The following is a 17,296-nucleotide window of genomic DNA, read 5'->3' on the forward strand; positions in this document are numbered from 1 at the left end:
TAGACACAGAAGCACTGAAATACTTTAGGGTGAGGGTTGAATTGTTCCTAATTACATGTTGGGGGTTAGTCTGTTGGCAAAGTTCTGTCGTAGGGCAGGAAGAAGACATGGTTTAATTGGATTCATTCTCCTTTTAAGGGCCTCTGCTGGGTGTGCTTGTGCGAATGCAGACATTTTGCAAACTTGCAGGGAGGCAGCTCTTGTGCTTGCATAATAAAGTTTGGTTGTGTATAAGTCAATGGGAAAATAACCTGTAACCTACGCAAATACTTTGCTGCTTAGTTGATGGTTTCATAGCTGGTGATTGTTTATTTCATAAATTATTGCCATCAGATCAGGGTGTTGTTTAGGGTGGGCCTTAGGTGGAGACACCTGGGGACCTACACACACCTGAACTAAATCTGATAAGGAGACACTGGGGGGTAAACTAAAAATAAGGCAAAAGAGTCTAAGAGAACTTGACAGAAACACTTAAAACAAAGATAAATACTAGACAAGAAACAAAAGGATACTGGAGATAATAAAAGAGATAATCGAAACCAATTTTAATATATCTGACATAAATTTCAATACAACTATTTTTTTTAAATACATTTTTTTTATTAAGGTGAAAATGTTTAATAATAAATATCAAATTTAAAAAAAAGTATTTCACCCTCAGAATTTATATTTATTCAGAACAGTGCGCATGTATTCAAATTGTTATGTATTTAAATGGTTAGAACCTGTTACTCTGATGTACATAACAAAGTCAGAATAACATATCATGATATTTAGAATGGCCACATATCATTCCCTGTATTACTCTCTGTTGCCAATATAAAAAGTGGCAGTAAGTTTTAAATAGCTGTATATGGCATTATTAGCACTTTGCCCTTCAGATCAATCTGGTGACCTTAGAGGAGATGTTAGCGGTGGAATATGGAATTATATTTTAAATCCTTATGCATTACTTTCTATATTTTGGCTGCACACAACATTTGTTAGAATAATGGTTACAAGACTTTTTGTCAATGTTCAACTAATGCATGATTCAGTAAAAGGACTAGATGTTATAGTCCCTGATAATGCATTGCTTTAAATGGAGAGAATCTTGAGGGATGGCTGTTATGAGGAAAGGCAGCCCAGAAACTTTACCAACGGGACACATCGTTGTGTGCCTCAACTTTCGGTCTTTTACCCAAGCTAATCTGCAATTTTTTGGTTAGGTTTAGTGATTAGAGATCTGATCTAGATTATCTTATTAAAATTTGGGACACATCGTCAGTAGTGGACCTTGGATTCATCGGGTGTTTCGGCCATTATCACTAGACACCCTCATCCAAGGAGGCCCTGCCAGGGGTGATCAGGCCCCGGAGTGTGTCACTGGTTTATGTTAAATTGTTATTTCTCTTCTTTCATTTTTTTTGTGTCTCCATGTGTATCTGCCCTGAGTAAGGCTAATCTTACAACCAACCAAGTCATTAAGACTTGGTTGGTTGTAGGCCACAGTCTTCAAGGTCATTAAGATGTAAGCCAAATTTCATAATCAGAATACTTTTTTAATCCCAGAGGAAATTATGTTTACATTTTAATGGATTGTTGAGCCCAATCTACACCTCTACAATGTTTTCTTTCTAAACTTTCTGAGCTTTCACCTTTACAGACAGACATTTATGGAAAATCCAAACCAAAATCGTAACTTCCATAGCAGAGGTAGAAAAAACAACAAAATAGTCCAGAACTTCTCAGAATCTCAGAAAACTCAGAAAATAGTCTCTTCAAGGCTGAACAAATGAGCATATATTAGTGTTTTGCTTCTACAAATCAACACTTTTTCCGCTGTTGCCCCACATGTGGAAGTAATGCTACGTTTTGCTTGAAACTGCAAGTTATTGTGTATATTGTAACACTAATGCTGTGTTTCCCTCAGTGCCTCGGGACATTTTATGAGCCAGGGTGGCTGTTTGCTTATATAACACAGTGATAGTAGGCCTGGGGCTGTGTGGAGAGCGAGGATCCGTGGCACTTTTTTGCTAGTCCGTTAACCCTTGGTTACGTAGAGTGACACAGCTACTGCCCAGTCATCCCATAATAGTTAGTCTTCATCCTATCTATTCTTTTACTGATATTTATTTTTTATTGAAGTTTCATATTTTCAGGTTGTGATGAATTCACAGAAAACAACATTCAGAGACTTCTTGTTAATTTTTGTAGGGTTGCTTCTCCCCTGCAGGAACACTGACCATGTGAACATCTGCAGATGCACATGAAAAGTGATTTTTGTTGTATGTGTTGTAACTGTGTTGAGTCTATATGTCTGTTCTATCTGTGCTATATTTGTGTGTTCTCCATGTCTCTGTTTCCACTTGTTTCTCCATCTGTGCTTCTTTTCTTGAAGTATTCATATTTTTATCTGATAAAGATGAAGTATGAAAAGATGATGATGATGTTTCCCCCCCTAACACTCTACTTCACTTTCTCCTCTGCATTCACTGCTTCTGCTTTTTGTTTCTGTGGTTTGTAACACCCCACCGTTCTCCTCCCACTTCCCTCAGGTTTTGGTCTGCTTTGGGTTGACTGGTCATTATGCTGATGCAGCTCTGTAGTTTCAAGGTCAGTGCCCCCTCCTTCCTGCAATCACTCTCCAGCTTCTTTGTATGTGTACCTCCACCCAGCTTCTGTTGTGCATTTATAAAAGCTGCTGCAAATTTTACACACACACACACACACACACACACACACACACACACACACACACACACACACACACACACACACACACACACACATCAGAATCAGAATCAGAATCGTGTTTATTGGTCAAGTATATGTGCAGACACATACAGGGAATTTGGTTCCGGTAGATGGTGGCTCTCAAGCACAGCAATGTAAATCACACACACACACACACACACACACACACACACACACACACACACACACACACACACACACACACACACACACACACACACACACACACACACGTGTCTATATATACACATTACACATACATACACAAAGCTGTGTAAACCAACTATAAATAACGAATCTAAACTTATATACATAAAATACAGAAATGAATGAGGTGGAATGAATACTACAAAATGTACATAAGGTGCAGTTGCAGTCTGGCAGTGGGAGCAGTGTGACAGGTCAACTGTTAAGAAGGGAGATGGCGAGGGGAAAGAAACTGTTCCTGTGTCGGGTGGTCCTGGTATGCAGGCTTCTGTACCGTCTGCCAGAGGGCAGCAGATCAAAAAGTCTGTGTGCAGGGTGTGAGGGGTCTGCGATGATTTTCCCTGCCCGTTTCCTGGTTCTTGAGAGGTACAGATCCTGGATGGAGGGCAGGGGGGCGCCTGATGATCCTTTCTGCTGCCCGTACAGTCCGCTGCAGTCTGTTCCTGTCCTGTTTAGTGGCTGCTCCATACCAGACTGTGATGGAGGAGCACAGGACAGACTCAATGACCGCAGTGTAGAACTGGATCAGCAGCTCCTGTGGAAGACTGTACTTCCCCAGTTGTCTCAGGAAGTACATCCTCTGCTGGGTCTTTTTGAGGATGGAGTTGATGTTGGTCTCCCACTTCAGGTCCTGGGAGATGGTTGTACCCAGGAACTTGAAGGTCTTCACAGTTGACACAGGGCTGTCTGATATGGTGAGGGGGAGCAGAGTTGAGGGATGTCTCCTGAAGTCCACTGTCATCTCTACAGTCTTAAGAGTGTTCAGCTCCAGATTGTGCTGACTGCACCAGAGTACCAGCCGCTCAACTTCTTGCTGGTATGCAGACTCATCACCATCCTGAATGAGGCCAATGACAGTGGTGTCATCTGCAAACTTTAGGAGTTTGACAGCCGAGTTCTTGGAGGTGCAGTCGTTAGTGTAGAGGGAGAACAGTAGTGGTGAGAGGACACATCCTTGAGGGGCACCAATACTGAGGGACCGGGTTTCAGAGGTGATCTCCCCCAGCCTCACTTGTTGCTTTCTGTCTGTCAGGAAGCTGGTGATCCACTGACAGGTAGCTGGTGACACGCTGAGCTGGGAGAGTTTGGAGGAAAGAAGTTCAGGCACAATGGTGTTAAAAGCCGAACTAAAGTCCACAAACAGGACCCTGGCATAAGTTCCCGGGCGGTCAAGGTGTTGCAGGATGTAATGCAGCCCCATGTTCACTGCATCATCCACCGACCTGTTTGCCCGGTAGGCAAACTGCAGAGGGTCCAGCTGGTGGCCTGTAATGTCTTTCAGATGGGCTAACACCAGTCGTTCGAAGGATTTCATGACCACAGACATTGGTTGGACGATAAAAAAAATCTTATTTGTAAACTGTAAAAACTCCACAACTGTATTTTAAATAAATACCATAGCTATATATGATAAACTAAAACCTTAATTGACTCGACTTACAGCTTAAAGTGCTACAGAACAACACTCACAAACTGAAAACTTAAAACTTTGGTCAGTTCCAAAGAAATAAAGTAGTCATAGTACAAGAAAAAAAACTACCTCTACACTGCATCAGTTTTTTGTATACAAACAAACAGTTTTCAGTTATTGGGTAGAAACATTCAAATGTAAAGAAAAGAGAACAAAAACAAAACTGGCACCTAATTTTGGTCTGCTTATTCTTTAAACGGTACACCTTTGTTCACATGAAGTACAAGTACTGTGTCGATAGAGTGGGCAGTGAGTTGTAATCAAGGTCAGTTACTTTAGTCAGTACATGCTGCTCTGCTTCTTTCCTGAACTTTAAATAATCAATTCCCCAATTTCTCAACAATGTTGTCATCTTTTGAACCTTGGGCTGTGTCCGCTGACGTTAGCAGTGTCAAAGCATCCTGTGGTCTCACCTGGAGTCCGGTACAGGCAGTTTTTCAAATTGGTAGAGTTCATATGAATTATTTTTCTGGCTTTTACCTGTACTGCGAGTCGAGTGTTTTCACCAGTGCATGAAACAATATATTTTTAGATACAAGTTTGTAATGGCCATTTTCTTTGTGCGTATTTATTACATGGCGTGCTGTGGGGAAAGGCCTGTTCTAATGTTTGAGTCTAAGGTTGATTTTGAGCACCTGACGGCTCTTTTTTTGCTTCTCCTCCCTAAACTCTCTTTGATTACTCTTTCATGTGATCCTTGCGTAGGTGGTAGAAGAGGTTTGTCATGTTTGAGTCTGGGGTGGGGACCGGTTTCCTGCATAATTTGCATAGTACAGTTTTCTGGTCCGTGTCAGACTTTTCAGAACCATGTCCATGCTAGCCCCTCGTTTAGAAATAAGGTCCTCGTATTGTTTTGACTGGTCCTTCTGTTTGTCATCATTTCAGTTTATTTTGAAAAATCTCAACAGGATCTTAAGCTTTATTGTGAAAGGTTTATGTGGAAAATAAACAAGCGGACAGCAGCTGGGTTTACCGCCGTTGTTCCTAACGGCAATGCGTGAAAACAGTCGCCTGTCTGTCCGTGTGGTTATTTTAAATATAAGACAGAGAGAGAACTTAATATAGCCACTACAGTGTCCATCAAAACGATGAAAAAATATTGCCGTAAACAGTTTATTTTGCGACACCACGAAACAAACGATAGCGTAAAATGAAACGATAGACGTTTTCATATCGTCATCCGATATATATCGTTATATCGAACAGCTTAGCAGAGGTGAGAAGAAGGCCATTCCAGAAGCTTAATGTTAGTTTGCTTTGTCCATTCCAAAACATTGGACAATGGATTGGATGAACATTTGGATCAATTTGAACATTTTGGAGCAGGTGTGTTTTTTTGGTCAGCACCCTCTGTCCATAATAATGTAAAACTGGCTTCACTGTCAACAGTGGGACTAGTGTTGCAGCAGCTTTAAGTTCATGTCAGTTGACCTGAGTTGTTCCTGAACACCCTAACTAATCTGAGGGTCTTCTTGCAGACTTTGGCGGTGACACATCCAAATAACTTGTACTCTCATACAGTTGTTTGGACTGATGATCTTGGAATCTCGAGTTGCTTAGAAATGGCTCTAAGAGACATTCACAACTTGTGTAAATCTGCAATCCTCGTTCATAGCTCTTCACTGAGCTCCTTGGACTTTCCCGTTGTTTTGACAGTGAGTGCTGTCAAACAAATCCTTTTTATGCTGGCAAAGTTGTAGTTAATCATACTAACAAAAAGTTAATAGGCCTTGGCTTTCACAAATATAAAAGACATCATAGAACCTTCAGCACCACCTCTGTACAGTCAAGTGAATGTGCAGTCTGTCAAACTTAAATGTTTCAGATCATCCAAAAATTCTAATATGAGACAAAAATAAACCAAGTAAATACAAAATGCAGTTTTTTAAATGATGAGTGTGCCCATGTCTCCACCATGTTTGATAGATGTCATGGTATGCTGAAGATCACGAGTTGTGCCTTTCCTCCTCCATACTGTTTTCTTCCCATCATTCTGGCGCAAGTTAATTTTTTGTAGAACTTTGCAGGCGCTTCCAGTTGCCGAGGGTAACTAGTGGTTTGCCATTCTTGTAACCCTCTCTGTCTCTTGATTGTACACTTTGGACATCAAGTTATTTTTCTTAATCAAGAAAAGAATTCTGGTATCGTCCACATAAGCTTTGTTCTGAGTCTTCCAGGCCTTTTGGTGTTGCTGGATGTAAGTGATATAACAGAAAGAAAGCACTGGCCAGTTTTTGCTTGCTGATAGGTTTATTTTTGTTTTTTCAGCCTATTGATGGCCTCAGTGAAAACCTGACACATCCAAGTTGAACATTCAGAGTGCCCTACATATATTTTATTTGTGTGGCTGCCAAGGAATAATAGGCAGAGACCTAATAGACCTGACCATGAAACAGCTTGTACATCAGTTGACCAATTCCTGTTGAGACTCTGAAAATGTGGTTGTATATCTCAGAATGGCTGTAATTTCTACTGTGATCCTACCATTACTGTAGGATCTGCTGTACAATATAAAGCACCTTGAGGCGACTGTTGTTGTGATTGTGACTGTTGTTGCGTTATATAAATAAAATTAAATTGCATTGAATTGAATGCCATGCTTTTGTTAAAAACTGTTAAGAACTTCAGAACAGAGACAGAATTACAAAAACTGTGTCATCATCTAACTGGCTCACTGTATCAGTGTTCGAATGGGACCCACAAGCTGACACATCAGCATATTAACTTAGGGCACACAGACTTACTATAACTAAGAGATAAAGCACAGACTATACACACATAATAATAAGGTGAAGGTAAATTCCATGATTGTTTTTTCGATTGGAAGTGTCAAATTAGAAGAACAGAGGCAGTGGTGCGTCCCTACAGTGGCACAGGATGACTGGCAGGCTGATTTAACACTGATTTAGTAGCTTGCATTTCAGCTGTTGGTCACAGTTAAAAAACAATCTGCTAAACGATTAACAGAATATTGCTGTGTTAGCAAACACAAGCTGCTCTGCTTCTAGCTGGAAGAAGATCTGTGTTTGACGTCAGTCATCAGACAACATTAAAATACATGACCGTTTTCTGTTATCAGCGCATCATCATTGCATTGTTGTGCAACTGTGTGATCGAGTTGATATTGAGGATATTTTTTGTTTTGGTGTCCACCAAGCTGCAGCATAAGAGAGAGCACTGACCACCATAGTGATCAAAATGTGTATAAAAACATGAATTCAGTCACTTTATTGTTTTTGACATATAAGTTTTTGACAGATTTCTATTTTTTATTTTGTTTTTACAAAAGCCGGTCAAATAAAGTTATATTGTACATGAAAATGCACTTTTACATTTTAAAGAGGCCACAAATTTTCAACCACTGTAGGTACTTCATGTTTTTGTAGCTTTGATTCTGCTAAAAGCTTCTTTCTGTGTATGTCGTTGCAGAACTTGTACCAAAATCGGTTCCTGGGCTTGGCGGCCATGGCATCCCCAACTCGCAGCAGCCAGACCCGCCAGCGCTGTAAGGATGCGGTTCGGCACAGCTATGGCCCTGAGTCCTTTGCTGTCAATGGCCTGAACCAGGATGCTTTTATGTTGGGACTGTCACGCTCCACCAGCGACACTGATCTGGTCTCTCCAGATGCACGTTCCACTCTTACCATCAGCTCTTCCCACTACATCATAGGCCAGTCCGAAGACCTGGTGATCACATGGGACATCAAGGAAGAAGTGGATGCTGGAGACTGGATTGGGATGTATTTAGTTGGTAAGATGTCACGTGCTTTGAGATTTTAGAGTTTTAAATATATTGACTCTGAAAGTTGTGTTAAAAAAATCGTATTTGTTTTTGTACAGTATGCTACTCTGGTTTGCTGTCCTCTGCTGTGATGGTTATCACGTCATGATTTTAGTGCCATTTGTCTTTGTTTAAAAATGGCAGCATAAATCCCAGAGGTGGAAAATAAATCAAAGATGTGTGTAAATAGACAGCACAAGTGGTTAGTTAGAAACTGGATATTACAGCATGCACAAACCACTTGTAGTCATTTACCTTACTTACTTTTCTGTATGCATTTATGTTATTGTTTGACTAATGGTAACATGTAGGCTTGCTAATGAAGCTTTAAGACACAAAGCAACAATGTAACTTCAGTGCTCTTCTCTGAAAAAGCTGATAGCTCTGAAGTCTGTGATATAGATTTTCATTCAAGCAGGCATGTCATGCATCAGGTAGTCTGTTCTAGATAGGCAATATCTGCAAACATACAGTCACATTAAAAACAAAGTACACCCAGTTAATTCTAAGGTTTTACATATCAGGCAGGTCTTAAAATGAGGTAAATACAACCCGAGATGAGCAACAGCACATGAGCTGTTATGTTAGAAGAAATAATTGTTGTATTATTATATCATAAATTATTTATTTAATAAACACTAAGCCAAATGCAGAAGCAGTGAGTGAAAAATTATTTACACCCTATGATTCAGTATCTTGTATAACCACCTTTAGTGGGCTGTAACTTAAATAAAGTAACACTTTGGGAAACCTTCTGGTACACAGAAGAGTTCGTGGTGGACATGGTGGTGTTGTTAAAATGACGCAGCAAGACCACGAGAGAGCCGTACGTAAGCGAAGGATCAGAAACCTAAAACTACTTAAGCATTGTTTAAAATCAATAGTGGGCCAACATTTCTCCGATACAACGATACAACAGACTGGTACATTCATACATAAAGCGCTTATTTAATTTTCAGATGTGCTAAGGGCCAAATAATCATGTCCTGATATGTAAAACCAGAGTTTACTTTATCTCAAAGCAAAGGATTTCCACTTGTCCAGTTGTATAAGTGAATGCCAGTAGTTTCAGCTATCATTTTATTTTGTTGCCAATACATTACAGAAAGAAATTCAGAAGCTTGGACGTGCAGTATGGTTTGAGCTCTCATTCATCTCTCTTTCCAGATGAGACGTTATCGGAGAACTTTCTGGACTACAAGAACCGAGGCATCAATGGATCTCACAAAGGACAAATAGTCTGGAAAATTGATTCTAGCTCCCACTTCAGTGAACGTGAGTAATAAAAAATGTTTTTTTTGTTAATATAGGGAACACTTTGTCTCTAAGAAAATGTGAATGTCTTTCACCAAACAGCTTACAATATAAAGTAAAACAAACTATTCCACGTCACTCACATTATATTGGATTTTTGGGGGGAATTGTGGACATATGCAGTCAGTCGTGTCAAAAAGGTAAAACTTTAGTGTTAAACTACAGTCAAGATGATATTAGCAGCTGGTGACTTGTGACCCAAATGAAAACAAATATCTCAAACAAGCACGACTCTACCACCTGCTCCATATGACAGGCAAAACATAGATGTGGCTTCCGGTCGAGTGAGGACAGACAAACGCTGCCGCGCTTGGCTGCCGCGCTTGGCTGCCGCGCTTGGCTGCCGTTGCTCACCGGTTATTATTATTACTATTACTATTTTTATTATAATTTTTTTTCAGTTGCTGACGACAATTCAAACCAAGTATCTAAGCCGCAACCCTGTTTTGACTTGTTTTTGCAACATTTGCGGGCTCCTATTGCTTGCGCTGCAGCTGTCAGCTGGTTGTTCGGTCCCTCCGTTTGTGTTCTGTGCTCGGCCCTGATTAAGATGCGGCTCCACAGGGTGTTGGTGTGGCTCGTGCTCACCTGGGTTTTTTTATCCATCATTCATCACCCGGCGACAGCTCTTCTCCAGTACTCTGCTACGGATCTTTTGCGGCTCCATTTTTGCCTGGCTGTCTCTCCACCTGTGGCTCTATACTTCTACCCGGACATCGCCTTCCAGCCCCGCCGCAGGTATATCCACCGAGGGCTTCGGCGGAAGTTCAATATCAGTGACACTAACTCAATATTGTCCATCTGGTGAAAAACTCGTCGTCCTCCCCGCAAGACTGACCGGGCTGTCGACCACAATGTGCTGGCCCACCTGGCTAGATCGACTAAGCCTACTGTCCAGCATGGTAACTCCAGCACCAAGTTTGGTCTATTATACATCCGCTCTCACACTGATAAGGGACATCTCGTCCATGATCTCCTCTGTGATCATAAGTTGGACTTTCTTTGCTTGACTGAAACATGGCAACAGCCTAATGACTTTGTTTCTCTCAATGACTCCACTCCATCTGAGTTTGTTTACACCTGTCAACCTCGCATCTCGGGGAGGGGCGGAGGTCTCGCGATAATTCACCGGAGGCACTGGAAAGTGCTCCCTGTCTCTGCCCCTCCCTCCCATCCATTTGAATACATTGCACTGCAGCTCCCTGGATCTACCCCCACCATCATATGTACTGTTTATCGGCCACCTAAGCCAAACAAGGAGTTTTTAAATGAATTTTCTGCTCTTCTCACTCATTTCACTGTACTTTCTCCAAATCTGATCATTGCTGGTGACTTCAATATTCATATGGACAATGATAAAATCCCTCTTTCTTTCCAGAGATTTTACCTCCTGCCTGGAAAGTTTTGGGCTTCTACAGTACATAAAATCTCCTACCCATTCTAAAGGTCATATCCTGGATTTGGTCTGTTGTTCTGGCATTACCCCCACCCATTGTAAAGCCACATTGTTTCCCCAGTCTGATCATATGTTTATTTCTTTTGATGCAAACATAAGCGCTTCCAAAACCTGTATCTCTCGTAATATCACTTTTAGGAAGATTAGTAATATCAACCCAGCTGTTTTTTCATCTGCCGTCGATGACCTTCCATCTATCCACAGCTCCTCAACCCCTCATGAACTCGTTTGTCATTATAATGTCAACCTTTATAACCTTCTTAACATATTTGCTCCCCTTAAACATCGAACTGTCTCATTTTCCCGTTCAGCTCCATGGTTTTCCTCCGACCTGCGTCACCTTAAAGCTAAAGGACGCCAACTCGAACGTCTATTCAAGAAAACCGGACTTACTGTACATAAAGAAATGCACAATGATCATGTTCTGTTCTATAAGGACTGCATTGCCTCAGCCAAATCTGCTTACTACTCTGGTTTAATTAGTTCTAATGAAGGTAACTCCAGGTCCCTCTATTCATTGTTCAGTAAAATTACAAAACCTCCAGACACATTCCCCTCCCACATGTATTCTGTTGATTTTTGCAACTCTCTTAACTCTTTTTTCACTTGTAAAATCTCAGACATTCACCATCAACTTAACTCTTTAGGATCTCCTGACTCTGAAGTAGACTTCCCGGTTCCCCCACTGTCTTCCTGTCAGTTATTTTCAAGCTTTACTGTTCCCTCCATAACTGATGTGTGTAATCTCATTAAAAAAATCTAAGTCATCCACCTGTCAACTTGACCCTCTCCCTACTGTGTTAGTTAAAGCCTGTCTTCCCTCGTTAGCACCTCTCATAACCAATATTATTCATTCCTCTCTGAACACTGGAATTGTTCCTGAAGCACTGAAAAAGGCTTCTGTTATTCCAACTCTCATAAAGCCTGGTGCAGACCCCAATAACTTTGATAATCTTCGCCCTATATCAAATCTCCCCTTTATTTCAAAAATTCTTGAAAAAGTTGTCGCCGCCCAGCTTCATTCACATCTCAATGACCATAATCTCTATGAACAATTTCAATCTGGTTTCCGCCTCAATCATAGCACAGAAACTGCTCTGTCAAGGATTACCAATGACCTTCTGATGGCAGCTGATTCTGGTCTCCTATCCATCCTCATCCTTCTTGATCTTAGTGTGGCGTTTGATACCATTTCTCACAATATTCTCCTGAACCGGTGAGCTTCCATTGGCACTAGTCATACCCCCCTTGCCTGGTTTCCCTCCTATCTCTCAGACCGCACTCAGTTTATCCAATTGAAATCCCATTCTTCAACTCTCTATCCTGTTTCTGCTGGTGTGCCCCAGGGTTCAGTATTAGGGCCTCTTTTATTCATTACTTACATGCTCCCTCTTGGTTATATATTCCGAAAATACAATATAAATTTTCACTGTTATGCCGATGACACCCAGCTCTACATTTCTTCTAAACCCAATTCATCCCTCCCACCTACCGCCCTCTCAAACCGTCTTATTGAGATTAGACCCTGGTTCTCCTCCAATTTTCTCAAACTCAACAGTAATAAAACTGAAGTTTTACTTGTTGGTACACCATCTATCTTAACCAAATCCCACAGCTTTTCCATTAACATTGAAAATTCTCCCACCCTTCCCTCCCCTCAGGTTAAGAGTTTGGGTGTCATAGTTGATAATACTCTTTCATTCCAGTCTCACATTAATTACATAACCCGGTCTGCTTACTTCCATTTACGTAATATTAACCGACTCCGTCCCTTCCTTCCTCCCCATGCTGCTGCCATCCTTGTCCATAGTCTTATTACGTCCCGTATTGATTACTGTAATTCCCTCCTATTTGGTCTCCCTAAAAGGTCCCTTCATAAACTCCAGCTTCTTCAAAATTCTGCAGCTTGGGTCATAACTTGTACTCCGTTAAGAGCTCATATTACCCCAGTTCTTCAGCAGCTTCACTGGTTGCCCATAGAAGCCAGGATAAATTTTAAAATCTTACTTCTTACACACAAGTGTATCCATAAATCTGCTCCTTCATATTTGTGTGACCTGCTCCATATCACCACTGTTTCCCGCCCTCTCAGATCATCATCTGCTATTCATCTTACTGTTCTGTCCTCACACCTTATTACTATGGGGAACAGCTTTCAGTCGCTCTGCTCCTCGGCTCTGGAACTCTCTTCCTCCTGCACTAAGAAATAATGACTCCCTTTCCGTATTTAAGACACAGCTCAAAACACATCTGTTTAAACTGGCTTATTCGCTTTAATGCTGAATTTATCTGTTGTCAAGCTCTGTTTTGTAATTTTAACTTATTTTATGTATTTTATGACTACTGTTCCTTTTATTAATTTTGTTTTTTGTACGGTGACCTTGGGTTTCTGAAAGGCGCCCTCAAATAAAATGCATTATTATTATTATTAGAGGAAACAGTGGATGGAAAGTAGTGATGTGTTTACAAGGTGGTAAAGGAGGCCTTTAAGCAATTTGGATCAGCTGAAGGACTTTTCAAGGGGTTGTTAGGATAACCTGATGATAATGAGTTGGAGTAGTCAAGCCTAGAAGTAATAAGTGCATGAACTAGTTTTTCTCCATCATTCTGAGACAGAATGTTTCTAATTTTAGAGCTATTGTGCCAATGCAAGAAAGCAGTCCCATATATTTGTTTAATATGTGCACTGAAGGACATAGCCTGGTCAAAAATGGCTCCAAGATTTCTCACTGTGTTACTGGAGGCCAAGGTAATGCCACCCAGAGTAAGCATCTGGTTCGATACCATATTTCTGAGAATTTAAGGGCCAAGTAGAATAACCTGAGTTTTATCTGAATTTAGAAGCAGAAAATGGGAGGTCAGGCCTTTACGTCTTAAAGACATTTCTGCAGTTTAACTAATTGGTGTGTCTCCTATTTGTGCATTAATGTGAACACTGAAGAACATGTCCTAGTCAACAATGATTTCAGGAGCCCTCACAGTGTCACTGAAGGCCGAAGTCATCGGGCCTTTAACCTTTTAAGACATTTCTGCTGTTAAACTGCAGGAATGTTTTAATATGTGTCGTGTGGAGGGAGAGCACACATTTTCATTGCTATGCAGATAATACGTAGCTCTAAGGGAAGCCTGAAAAACAGTTGTAATCTAAATAGAAGTGGTCCTAGCATGGAAGCTTGTGGAGCTCCATAATTAACCTTAGTGAGTTAGGAAGACCATTTACATGAACAAATTAGAGTCTAGATATATATAATTCAAACCACGCAGAGTGGCACCATTATTACCAACAGATTGCTTTAATTTAGCAATAGTAAAATCATTTAGTTTGTTGGTTTGTTTGCTAATTTATTTCACTCATCTAAGGATACAGAAGTTCATTTAGCCTGTTGATGATATTTAGTAATATCATGTTTGTTTGCTGTACTGAAATCCAAATCCAGGGTCTTTAAAATCTTTTGTTTCCTACCCCTGGCAGGCTTGTTCTTTACCGTGTGGCTTTCTTTGAATTCCTTTTTTACTTCACACTCCAGTCCTTGACACTTGGAAATCTGTGATAACTTTGTATATTCATCCCCTGCTTTCTGAGGATGAAAAATTATTTTGTTTCTGACATGGTGCGTTCTCAAGTGACAGCTATACTGTGTGTGAATTGGAAGTTAACTGCCAGTTTTAACTTGACTTTACAAGCTTGAGCTATGGCTCAACCAGAGCCGCTACCAGCCTCGAACCGCGTCAGTATGTTTGACTGCAAGCTGCAGTCACCAATAAAATGTTGTGTGTGTGTTTTTTTTCTGCATTCATAAATATCATTATCACAAATGTCTTTGAAATATCGTGATATAATTTTGAGCCTGTTTGCTCATCCATAGTTTCAGCATAAATGCTGAGTAATGCGGTGATAATACCTCACAGCACAGTATACCTGAAAATCAGTGGCAGTATCACTGTACTGTAGTTTATGTCAGTTTGGACCAATACTGTTTTAAATGGCTTTATATTCTTATCTCCATATATCATTTTCTATCAGATTGAATTTGTGCCTGAGCTGTTTTTGGAAATAATAAGAACAGTTAATAATATATTTATATGATGTAGGTGCTGAAGAGCTTTTTATTTTTTATTTTTTGAGAAGTCGAAGCTTAAATATAACATCTGGTATCTAGCTGAGGAGAATAACTGGTCCCTAATTTCATGGCTCAGAGAAACCCAATGTTGGTACCACTCCACCTTATGATAATGAAATGTAGTTAATTACAAAGGAAACACAAACAAAATAGGAGCACTGGTTATTGTTGTCACGATACTCGAGTTTTAAAGTAAATACAGATACAAAGGAAAATACTAAATACTCGATACCATTTTCAGTACCATGGGGAAGATTTTGACCCCATTCTGCAACAGCACAAGTAACAAGTCATATCTTGATATGTTAACTAACTAATAAATACAAAATAAGTATTTAACATTAAATTATTATCATTATTCGTTTTAGAAAATGGTTTAGGTCATTTGATTACAGATTGTGAAGTTAAAATATATTCAAGAAACTACTAATAAGCATAGTTGTTGTGCTGCTCTACCCTAACACATCTAAATAATCTAATGTAGAAGAAGAGCATTATGGGACAGTGTGGTATTAGTTATGCTAACAAAAAGATGCACTCACCGGTCGCTGCCTGCATTTTAAAGCTGACCTCACTGTTGGCTCTAACAGAAAAGTTAACGTTTATGATCGTAGCAGGAATGACCCGCGCTCGGCAGTGTGAGGCGAGTCTTTATTCACAGTGTGCTTTTCAGTACTGTTGTGCTTTCACCGGCAGCTTTTCAGCTCCTCACAGTGCTTGGCAGCTCCCCGGCACATTAGTGATGCTTTCCAATCGTGATGACCAGCCTCCCCTGAAACCACACCCTAAACCCTCTCCTCCACCCCCTCCCCTGCAGCTGAGCCACCAACCACTTCCCACCACAATCATTCTGTGCACATCTAACTGTAGCCTCTCATCCATCTCTCATCCATCATTCACCCTGCTCCGTCAGTCTCCAAATGCTTACATCCTCAGCTCTGCTCGCCAGTACTGAATTTTGCCTGTCCCACTCTGGATTTAACTCTTTACTTGCTCAGTTTAGTTCTCCACACTCAGTTCACCTGCTGTGCTGTACAGTCTGCAACCAGCCTGGTTCTCCATGTGTCCATAATCCGCTCCATCCAAAACCCATTCATCCAGGAATAATGATTCATCTAACCACAGTCTGCTAGCCTCTACCTTAATGAAAACAGATGGCTAATATCGGGTAGTTCCTAATAGTTGAATGGCTAATGTTAATGCGTTTGCTGGCCAGGTTAACATTTATAATAACTGTTTAATACATCACTGTTTTTGAAAGGAGAGATTTACCGACCTCTGAAATTCCTCCTAAAGTGTAGCTCAGTGTAGCACATTAACGTTGCCGTCTTCAGCTGTCAGCTGGAGGAGACAAAGATAGTGCAGTTGGTATTGAAATGGTATTGATACTATTGTAAATGAGTTTCTATATATAATTCAGAATAGATTTTTAGTATTGAATAATATCATGTTGTTCTTGTTTATTTGTTTTTTTTGTTTGACAATCTTAGCACCGGCTAAAACAAACAAACGAGGAAGAAGGCTATGAATCAACCTGGCCCATTCGATTGGACTGCATTGTGATTGTGTTTTTAAAATAATGTGGAGATATCGGATTGAGGTCTTTTGAAATATAAAGTCTAAATGAACAAAGGACAGAGTGCACTGAGCCTGTGAGGCACTTAGTACTGTAATGGTATTACAGAGACACCAGCCACAAGTCCCATCATCAGAGTGAGGGAGAGATGGAGACAGAGCGAGCATGACAGCGAGAGAGCAAACGCAGGCAGACATTCATAAATGGCGTACAGTGACTCTGTTTAGGAATGTGGGAATTGTGCGTAGGAGTAAGAGAGATACAAATAACACAGAATACCCATATCACCATGAAGTCATGTAGGTGTTTCCACTCCCACTAACCTCTATTACACAGGAAGTAGAAGTCAATTTTTCCTGTGACTTCACCTTCACATGACTGAAGATGCTACGTTAATCTGAGACATCTGTTCAACTTACTCCGAAATGTATTCTCGTCAGCATGGAGAAGCCTCCAAAACAGCTAATTGAATACAAACTACATAGTTTACATGTAGATAGATAGATAGATAGATAGATAGATAGAGTGCGACTGGTACTAACACATTTCTTTGTATGCCAGGGTTTTAACTCCTACAGCATTAGCCAAGCTTTTGCCCCTTAAGCTACAGCCAACATGTTAGCTGATATAACCA

The 17,296-nt window shown here is 40.5% G+C and overlaps 1 protein-coding gene across 1 annotated transcript in view; it reads left to right on the forward strand.

The window, feature by feature from the left end:
* The window catches only part of LOC120743426 (E3 ubiquitin-protein ligase HECW1), a 95,524-nt gene that overhangs the window by 8,714 nt on the left and 69,514 nt on the right, over positions 1–17,296 (forward strand). Inside the window, exons 2-4 of the mRNA XM_040047054.1 lie at positions 2,538–2,595; positions 7,844–8,165; positions 9,363–9,470. Coding sequence (XP_039902988.1) covers positions 2,569–2,595; positions 7,844–8,165; positions 9,363–9,470 — 457 coding nt within the window. The 5' untranslated portion in view covers positions 2,538–2,568. The remainder of the gene's footprint in view (positions 1–2,537; positions 2,596–7,843; positions 8,166–9,362; positions 9,471–17,296) is intronic.

The sequence above is a fragment of the Simochromis diagramma genome, unplaced genomic scaffold (assembly GCF_900408965.1).
Source record: "Simochromis diagramma unplaced genomic scaffold, fSimDia1.1 OVJJ01000715.1, whole genome shotgun sequence".
Taxonomy (NCBI): domain Eukaryota; kingdom Metazoa; phylum Chordata; class Actinopteri; order Cichliformes; family Cichlidae; genus Simochromis; species Simochromis diagramma.